General features: G+C 46.5%; 1 protein-coding gene across 1 annotated transcript; it reads right to left on the minus strand.

Annotated features, from left to right (window-relative positions):
• Positions 1 to 1745: 1745 nt before the first annotated feature.
• Positions 1746 to 10240, minus strand: LOC135579776 (diencephalon/mesencephalon homeobox protein 1-like). The gene is made up of 2 exons (XM_065067689.1): positions 3864 to 10240; positions 1746 to 3783 (listed from the first exon to the last, which is right to left on the minus strand). Exons 1-2 carry the CDS (start codon positions 4185 to 4187, stop codon positions 2836 to 2838), a joined length of 1272 nt encoding a protein of 423 aa, XP_064923761.1. The 5' UTR covers positions 4188 to 10240; the 3' UTR covers positions 1746 to 2835.

The following is a 10240-nucleotide window of genomic DNA, read 5'->3' on the forward strand; positions in this document are numbered from 1 at the left end:
AGGACTTTGGGGGGCTTTCCAGTGCCATGAACTCAGAGGAAAAGGACTTAGATGGGGTCTTTTTTCAGACACCAAGTCCATAAGGACATGACTAGGCATGCAGTAGTCAGGGCACTCAAGGTGAGAAGTAGTTGTTTATCTCAGGCCTGTGCCTACACCTTAGGGAAAGTCCTCCTGAAGTTATTTATAGGTACAGGCCCTGCTTAACTAAGTGAATGGCCCTCTTCTCAGAATCATTTTCTTTAAGCCAAGGAGCAGGGAGGAGCAGAGCTGCTAAAGAGGTGTCCGGGTCATGAACTGCTGTCTCTGTGATGCTGGCCAGATCTGCCATGCGGGCGGGTGGCTCCCAGCTGAGGAGCTGCAGGGGCTGTGGCTGTCCCTCTGCTCCTGTTGCAGGAGGTGGCTGGGAAGAAAGAAATGTGCTTTGCAGGCTCACACAAAATGAGGAATTCAATACACCTAGCAGTGGGAGTAGGCCCAGGCTGACTATAACTCTCTTTGACAAGTTACGTGGAAGAATATAGAGTTTTTAATATTCAGGATGTAAAATCCTTCTTTCTTCTGTGAACAGGAGCATTTTACAGGCAGTAGAGGAGTAGTCCAAAACTGAGCACACTTGGTTCCTGCCCCACCTCTTCCTCAGCATCACCTCCACATATCACAGCAGAGATGCTTTTGGCATGCAAGTCTGGGGGCAGCTACTCGTGCTATCACTGTAAAAGTACCTCTTATATGTTAAATAAGCATGTAATTTGTGTTCTAGCATTTGCCACCTTGTAGCAAGGAGTGAGAAGTTTACAAAAATGTCACGAGTGTTGCACTCAACTGCTCTGCACAAGTTCTCTTATTTGTGAAATACATGCTAGGTAGGTCTGTTAAAAGCAACTTGTAACAAAATAAAGAAAACCAGTAACTTACAGACAAGCTTAACCCTGAGCAGTAGGTAGGTCTGTGATGGGACAATGGTTTTGTTTGTTTGTTTGTTTTTCTTGGACTTGCTCATGAGAAGTATTCAGGGTGTATTCCACTTCAGTATTGGAAATGTGGGTTTGCTGATAAGATGACCAGACAAAAGGCTTGTAATGCCTGGTATTGTTAGAGCAGCTGGGAGTGACAGCTCCACACAAAGTCTCAACACCGCTGCCCTGGCGTGGCTTTGTGAGCTTGGACGGAACAGGATGTTTGCAGAGTTAGAGGTGGATACAGCTGGATGCACTGCAGAGACCAGGCTCCCGTAAGAGAATCTGTGACAGTGACACCCCCCCCCCGACCCCCCCCCAATATTTACCTCAGAGCCCTTTGAGATACAAGGGTGCTGGTTACATTGAGATCAGCAGGGAGGACACCATGGGAAGGGCCAGTACTGCCTGCCCCATGGCCACCAACTCCAGGGAAGGACCAAAGCCCACATCCCACCCTTGTCCATTTAGTGGGGCCTGCTATTTCTTCAGATGCCCTTCTTCCTCTTCATCTCACTCTATGAAGCAAGGCTGTTTTACTAAACACCAGTTTCTCGTCTTTTGCATGGGTAAATATTATTCTTGTTCTCTCTGTGCCTGGGAACAACTCCCACTACTCATTAAGTAGGTCTTACGAGGGAGAGGGTATATAGAAAGAAAGAAAGAAATCTTAATGCAGTTTTTTAAAGCCACAGTTTAAAATTACTGATAAAGGTCAGAACTAATGTTCTGGACTTCTTGTGTACACAACTCAATAGACAGCTTCTTTACAGAGATATCAACTTTATTAATAAAATAATGGTCTGTGTTTGTTTTATTTTTATTATGTCTCTTTTGTTCTATAAACAAAGTAATTATAACATACATATTAAAATCTAGGGACAGTTAAAATATTCCAGAGCCACATTTTAAACACAAAAAAGGATTTGTATGTATAGTTTTCAGCATCCTAGGCCTGATGTTGTTTTAATACACAACCATGGCAGCTCTCCAGAGATACATATGAAGAACACTTCCATGATTACAGTGGCCTTCCAGACAGCCATGGATCTTAAAGTCTAAAAATAGGCCCAATGTGTGAATGCAAAGATGGAACTCTTCTCCCCCGCCCCGTGAGTGCAGTTCTATAAGTTCATTACCACCCAGGTAGAAAACCTTCATTTGACAAATAAAAAAACTACAATTTGGGAGATTAAAAAAAAAAAAAAAATCACAAAAATATTGCCTTTTAAAAGGCTACACGTAGTCATTTTTAAATGAAAACACTATACCTTAAGTATCTAGAAAAATACCAGTGTTCTTTATCAGGAGCACACCTAAAACGCAAACACACCCAGTGAGCCATCCCCTGCCACCACCAAGGCTGCTTTTCCCATTCTTCTCACGTTAATGCTTTCTCCACTAAGAGCTATAGTTAAGTCTGTTTTCTACAGATTTCTTAAAGTAAGTGAATTCTGACCAGACTAGGGACAAAACTCAGTGAGTAAGGCCACAAAACCAATGCCATAGTCCCAAGTCTCCTGGCAGAATTAATACAGTACAGTCTGAACACAGAAAGAGTAAATCTTCAGTACCGATGTGTTTGTGAAGATCAGTCTGTACGTGCAAATTAATGCGGTGCTGCCAATAACCAAACATGTGCAGGAACACTGCAAGCAGCTTGGTACCAGTTCGTGTAGGATGGAGGTCGAGGTAGCACCATTCAGGTTATTCTCCTGCAGCCCTTGCTAACTTTGCTTATCTTCCTTCCACTTCCAAACAGCACACAAAACTCAGAGCAAGCACCCCACACTTACGACCTGCAAAACCTCTAGCCACTTTGGCAAAAAAAACTCCACATGAACTTAAAATCAGGCAAGCAGACCTACTGTCACTTTCACGTGTAACGCAAATGACAGGTTGAACTCTGGCCACCAAAAGCAAAGAGAGAACTTTTTGGCCCACCTTGCTCCCCGTTTTGCTCAAAGAGTGAATCTAACTCAGTCCCCAAAATTTCATTTCTCACGCCCAGCCAATAAGGGTCATAGTAATTTACTGTCTCCAGCAGCTGCTGCCCGTATGTTGGGGCTGGAGCGCCAAGAGTCCCTTGACACCCTCCTTCATGTTTTGGAAATACCAAAGGAGGACTACCGTGACTAGCTGCAGCCAGAGGTGGACTGTAATTTATCTGCTCAAGCTCAAGCTTAGACTCCCCTTCACCATAACTACAAGTGGAGCCCTTCCCATAGGGAGAAGTGTTGGACTTGACATACAAATAGTTCTCCTCACCCAGGCCAGGGTTAGCGTTTGCGTAGTTTAAGACAGGCCTCCTATACATGTTCTCTTTAGCTGCCAGGTACTGATAATCTTCTGTGCAAGACTGGAAAACATCTGCATCTGAGTAGTAGCTTTCAGAGAAAGATTTCTTCGGGTATGGATATTCCTGTGCCGGCTGCACAGGGAGCGAGAGCTGGGGGAGGGTCCCCATGCTCCCCGCACCGACTGGGGCTCCTTTTCCCACGCAGTCCAAACCGAAGTGGGCTGGGGTCTGACCCAGGGCTCCAAACGTGTTATCCAGGCTCCTGAAGTGAGCATCGAGCCTCGAGTACGGCTGCCCCGAGCAGGGCGACGGCTGAGCGGCAAAAGTCGGGTCTCCCCCCGGCAGGCCGGGCTGCGGGTGGAGGGCGCTCCGCTCCAGCCCGTGACCCTGCGCCGTCCGGGGCCGCTCCTGGCAGCCGCCGCCGCAGCGGGCCGGCTTCTCCTTGCCGTAGGCTGGCCTGGGGTAGGCAGCGGCTTCGCTCTTCTTGTGGTTCAGCTGCCGGGCTCTCCTGTTCTGAAACCACACCTGCGAGGACAGCAGAGACTGAGCGCCCGGCCCCGCCTCGGCCCGGCCGCCCCGCCGACCGCCCCGCCTGCCCATCTTACCTGGATCCTGGACTCGGGGATGTCGGTGAGGCCGGAGAGCTGCTCCCGCAGGGCGATGCCGGGGTACGGCTCCTTCTCGAAGGCGCGGACCAGCAGCTCCAGCTGGGCCTTACTGAACGTGGTTCGCTTCCTCCGGCCGCCCTCCCGCCCCGCGCTGGGGACGAGGGTTCGCGCCGGGGCCTCGCCCGCGGGCAGCGGGGAGCGGCGGTCAGCGCCCAGCCGCGTTCCCCCGGCCCCGCCACCATCACCGCCAACCCGCCCGGCCCCGGCCGCAGCCAGGGCACGCTCACCGGTGGGGCTGGGGGGCAGGCTGGCGAGCTCCATGCGGCCGAGCTCTGCGGGCGGTGGGGCTCATAGCCTGCTCCCCGCCTTATGAGCCCTCCGCCCCGGCCGCTAGCGACCCCCACCCGCCAATAGGGCCGGGGCCGCCGGGACTCCGAGGGTGACTCAGAGCCGTCTCCCACACGCCCATTGTCATCCCATCACCAAAATACACATAATGAGGTCTCGCCCCATCGAAGGAGCCAAAGCGTCTCCCAGCGAAGCCCCCACTGCCGCCACAAACGCGTCCACCTTTCTTTAATTCAAATGGAGAGTGTATAATTTAATTAATTTATCTTTCACCTTCGGGCCGGCTCTCCAAGAAGGCTCCCCATCTCTCTGCAGCACAGGCCTGGGCTCTGCTGGAATCACTGGGCTCCCCTGGATGCAGGGAGGCCTCCACAGCACCCATCTCACAAAGGGAAGCCACCCCAGCTCTGATCACACCCAGGTGATGAGCCCTCATCCTCCCTGTTGAGTTGCCCCACTCCTGTTCCCGTCCATGACATGTTTCTCGTCAACTTCACTGCAGTAAATGAAACACTGCTGGCTTACTAGACATTGCATCAAAACCCACTGTACACAGCAAGGACAAAGCTTCCTCCAGCACAGTGTGCGGTCACCAGGGAGAGAAGGAACAGTCTCCCTCCCAAGCGAGTCCTAAAGATCTCAGCACAACCTTTTTCTCTCCTAGGACTGCTTTTTTTTTTTTTCCTCCAGACAGCTCTACTCATCCAAGTCGTGTACAGAACAAACAAGGTCTGTGCTTTCAGCCCAAGGTGAAATCATGACCGACATATTAATCCAAAAGAGAAATATTATTTAAGAGAGCCAAGAGTGACATAAGCACCTACAGGGAGCAACAGTTGCAATGCTGAAAAGGATTAGATGTTAGAACAGGATTAGAACTGCAGCAAATCGATTAGTCAATGTAATAATTTGTCAAATGAGGCCATCAATGGCTATCACTGAAGGTGTTCAAGAACAATGGCCTCATTACTTCATGTGATTTTCATCTCAACATGTCCCCGTTCATTTTTCAGATTTGGGACCTGCTCCAGCTTCTTCTGAAGCTAAAGGGTACAGGGACAAAATCTGTGAGCTGTTACATATAATTGCAATCTGCAGAGACCATTATGTCCACCATCCACATAGCCACTTTTGGTTGAGCTGGGCAAGGGTTTTAACATTACATACACCACCACAACAAAAATGAATACCCTCCCAGACAGGGGCGACAGCCAGCCCCTGTGACTCTAGTACTCTAGAGGCTGGATTCCTTTAGCAGCTCTGTCCATAAGGCAAGGTAAATGCTCTCAAAAACCACTTTACTTAAGTAATGTTTTCAAGCAGACATGTATATGAAAGCAGTGAGAATTTCAGAGGGATGACAGCAGCATGCAGACAAAAACATCTGGGAACAACAGCTTGAAGCAATTTCTCAGTACTCCTCCCCTTTCCTCTACTGTAGCATTCCCATAAGCCTGGACTGTTATAGCACACATACATCCCACGAGATTTCTTTTGTTTTTCGGAGTTTTTCCTGTCCAGGTAAACAATAAAATTTGTATGTAAGCAAGAATTTGCATGTGGGAGAAGGGAAAAAAGCAGACAGGTGGCAAGTGGTTCATCAGTTCTAGGCACAGTCAAGGTGTACTGCTTGTCCTTTGGTTTTAGTTCACATTTAATATTCATATACATATGTAGGGAGGAGTGGATGAAGGCTCAGACACGATAAGTAGAAATAGAAATCTTGGTGGCACAGTTTTATTGAGTCTTCTCTACAGCAAAACCAGCTTCAGCTATTCCTTCTTGTTCTAAGCATGCAGGGTACAATTCCACTTGCCCTTAAATCCCAGTATGGCTTTGCACACAGTACTGTGCATGCCACCTCCAGTAAACCAACTCACAGAGCTACTCCTTCCATAAACTGATCACTTTTCTTTCGGCCGGGTTAGTTTTTGGTGAGCTCAGTTCAAGCACCAGCATGAGATGGAGATGCACAGGAGCAGAGGGTAAAAGAGGTGGAGAGCCCTGATTTAAACTGGTACCAGAAAGTATGGAATTGTATGTGACCTTTCCATCTCTGCAATTCGAGTACAACTGTCTGTGAGATGCACAATAAACTGCACTGAGGATACTAAGGATGTTTGAAGAGTACAAAGAGAGCTTACTTATTCTGTCTGGCCACAGGGAAGGCTAGAACAAACACCATCATTTTTATTTCTGGACTTCCAATTTTCATGACAGAAAACATCACCTCCTAGGAATAACTACAACACAAAACTGACACAGCAGGCAGCCTGCAATATTGATCTCAAAAGGAGACGGAAGCAATCTCCTCCAACACACACAAAAATACACCTTATAGCCACAGCCAGCAGAGAAGAGATAAGAAGGAGTCAGCAGAGGCTTGCACTGACTTGCACTACCTGCTAATAGTGACTGTCCATCACTACTAGCTAGGTCAAATAGACCAGGCTTTTGATAACATGCTCTGACTATGCAGAGAGCAGTTCACACTTCCCGGAGTTATTGTTTCAGGCACTCTGCCAGGCAGCCTCTTTACACCCTTCATTTTCAGACATTTTCTTTGCAATGCTAATTGATAGAGACTTAGATTGCCAGTTTGTTTTTAAGTGAGATTCCAGGAAAGAAGATGGCAATCTTTGCTTCTCCCTCCTCTCCCCCCTCTTCTACTGAGACATATAGACTTGGCCTAATGTAAGAGCTAATTTCTGCTACAGCTACAGTCTGACCATACCCTAATCCAGGCAACAACACTGACCAGCCCTTGCTGACCATGTTCCCTTGGTATTATCATGCTGTTGCGAGTCAGTCATAATCAAAACAACTATTTGTGAGCTCCCCTATCTCTTCTCTGAACTGTATCAGGGGAAATAGTATTTTCCATCCTGCAATATTTTTTATTCATTTCACAAAGCACTACAAAAACAGATAACTGAACTGAAAGGGGAGAATGGGAAGAGCATGAGGAAAGAAGTACACTTAACAAAACCAGCATCTCTTCTGTTTACAGATTATCTTCAGGCTTTCACCAAAATCCATGGAACTTTGCTATAGATTTCAGCAGAGTCCAAATGTGGAAACCCACTCTGTGTTCTGCCAATGCCCCTTTATGCCAGACTCGTGGTATAAATTCCTATAGAGGAATTTAAATCACCTGTGAAATATGCTGGAAATATGGGGACAGGGAGAAGTATGTACATGTAAATAACATTTAGGAGAGTTGTTAGACAAGAACTAGCCATGGTGTTCTTTAAAATGGCTCTGAATAAAGGTTTGCATCTATCCTAGCCCAGACCAGGGCACCAGGACCTCCTTTCCTCTCTCCTTCCAGAGCAGCCTCAGTGTTAGGTGATGCAAAGGTGGGCCCACAATCATGCTGACATGAATGGGATGCCAAATTACTCAGTGCAGCAAGGGCTCTGCCACCAGGCGCCTGCCTGGGGAGTGTTAGGACAAGCACATACCTCTAGAAATCCCTACATCAAACATTTTCTAGGGCAGTACAATGCTATTGATGTTTAAGCAAAACTTTCATCCTGAAGGAGGCAAGATCAATTTCACTAGTTGGTCTTCAGACATTAACACCTCATAAAAAGGATGCTTATGCCCTGCTTATCTGGAGTGCATCTTTAATTATCTTTTGGTACACCTTTTGCAGCCCATTACTTACCAGTCAACACTGCTTTAATTATGGCCTTGGCAGTAAAAGGCAGCTCTTACATCACTGAAATAAAAATGCTACAAAGCAACCCTGGAGAATTGCAAAGAGATTTCATGTTCAAATGGAAAACTGTGGAATTCAGCAAAACAATGTAAATATTCTTTCACAAAGATTTCTCCCTATGCGCAGTACTGTGAGAGCCAGGTGTGCCTGGGAACCCTCCAAAGAACACGAACAGCCAAGTGACGGTTGTGCTCTCACCCCTCTTCAGGGAAAGGAGCATTACGGCAGTCCATCTCATTTTGAAAAATCATTCAGTACCCAGACATGCACACACACTTCCAAGATGTCTTAGGGCAAGCTGGATGGAGGCACATTTTCACCTTCAGCAAAAAGAAGGCGAAACTTATGATAATCCTTGCTTTCTAAGAGCATTCCTTCCCCAGTCCAGAACTGGCTTTTGAGAGCTGTCACCTGGGCCACTGAACTTTTTCTTACAGTAAACACCTTTATTATGCAAAAGCATTGATCTTGCCTTTTTTCCTACTTGGAACGAATGTTGTTTCTAACATCTGAAGGCAGAGGAAAACAATATTGCTGAAAACAATACAAACTGTTAAATCTTGCTCTGATTCAGTTCCCATTAAAACAACAGATTTCAAGATGAAAAAAGGCATTAGGCCAGTTTCACATAACTTTTGAATAATCTCACCATTAAGATTATATTTAACCCTTAAAATGACACTGATTCTAAGTATCTGAAGCCTGGGATAACTGTAGAGAAAGGACCATACTCGCTAAGACCAAATGTCTGTCTAGCCTGATATTTAACTCCTCAGCAGAGGCCAGAAATGGATACCTGTCCAGGGAAGGTAGGTATCTGCAGCCAGCTCAGTCAGTCAGTGACATACTGGCACTTTTACCTGCCTTCCCTATAGACTTCCTGAGGTGGATGAGAGTTTATCCTCTCCCTCTACTCTGTCCTGGTGAGGCCCCATCTGGAGTACTGCATCCAGTTCTGGGCTCCCCAGTTTAGGAAGGACAAGGAATTACTGGAGGGAGTCCAGCAGTGGGCTACAAAGATGATGAGGGGTCTGGAGCACCTGTCTTAGGAGGAGAGACAGAGAGAGCTGGGTCTGTTCAGCCTGGAGAAGAGAAGGCTGAGAGGGTATCTCATCAGTGTGAATTTATCCGGTCTTTTTTTGAACCTATGTAAAGTTCTAGCTTCCAAAGTATCCTCTGACTAGGACTTGCACAGCTTAACTATGTGTTATATGAAATAACACTTTTATTTGTTCTTAACATGTTGCCTGCTAGTATCACTTGATGCTCACTACCTCCACGCAGGAATGTGAAATGACTCCACTGGTTCCAGCAGTTAATGCTGCCTGTTATTTCATCAAACCCCATCACTTTCCCCTTTCAGCCACCTTTCTTCAGACTGAAGAATCCCATCTTACTCACCAAAGCTGGTCCACAATTACTTGCTCTATGGTAGCTGCTCCATGCTTTTGATAGTTCATGCTGCCCTTCTCAGAACTTTTTCCAGTTCTACTGTGCTCTTCCTGAGGTAGGATGACTAGAGTGACTCTCAATATTTAAGATGCAGATGAATCATGGTGTTTTAAGAATTATTTTGGTGATTATGATTTTTTTCTCCATTGCTTTCCTAATAACTCCTAACGTTTATTTTGCTTTTTTGTCCATCACTGAGCTGGTATTCTTGTAGAACTGCCAAACTCCAGATCTCATTTCTGAGTTGTAATGGTCATCTGTTGCCTGAACCTGAAAACAGTTCCTTACTTGTACTGTCATTATGCTGCCTACTGGTGAGTTATTGAGTCCTATGACAATCCTTAAATAAATTGTCATCCCTCTAAAAGACAAGACTGCCTCAACTTCTAAAGGAAATACGACCCCAGGTAAAACTGAAGCCAAAACACTTGCAAACTATGTGTCTTTTATTAAGTGGCAGCCTGGTGGTGTCTAACACCATTATTTTTTCTTGTGGGCAGCAGAAAAACCTATTGGGAGATGGATGTAGGCAAGCATAGACTTGCTGGGAAAGCAATGATCTGTGCTCCCACTCTCATGTAATACAGTGTCTCATGCTCTGGCGGGGGGAAATCTCTCTTCTGCCTCACACAGCCACACAGAACACCCATGCAGAGTTCGGACAGGCTGAGCCTGAGCCTGTGAAGGGTTAGGATGACCACAGGGAAGGGCAAGTCAGCAGAGTCTGCACGACTGCAGGAATGGTCTGGAGTAGGATTTCCACTTTTAATAAGCCTAATGCATAGATTATCGGCATTGTACTCCTTTGAGTGCTGAGTAGAAAAGCCATACAGGAACCCATGTGGTAGAA

The sequence above is a fragment of the Columba livia genome, chromosome 6 (genome assembly GCF_036013475.1).
Source record: "Columba livia isolate bColLiv1 breed racing homer chromosome 6, bColLiv1.pat.W.v2, whole genome shotgun sequence".
Taxonomy (NCBI): Eukaryota; Metazoa; Chordata; class Aves; order Columbiformes; family Columbidae; genus Columba; species Columba livia.

Coding starts and splice junctions, on each gene's coding strand:
- LOC135579776 (XM_065067689.1), bottom strand. CDS start 4,187: ATGGAGCTCGCCAGCCTGCCCCCCAGCCCCACCGGTGAGCGTGCCCTG. Junction 3,784..3,863: donor TCCCCGAGTCCAGGATCCAG/GTAAGATGGGCA, acceptor CTGTCCTCGCAG/GTGTGGTTTCAGAACAGGAG.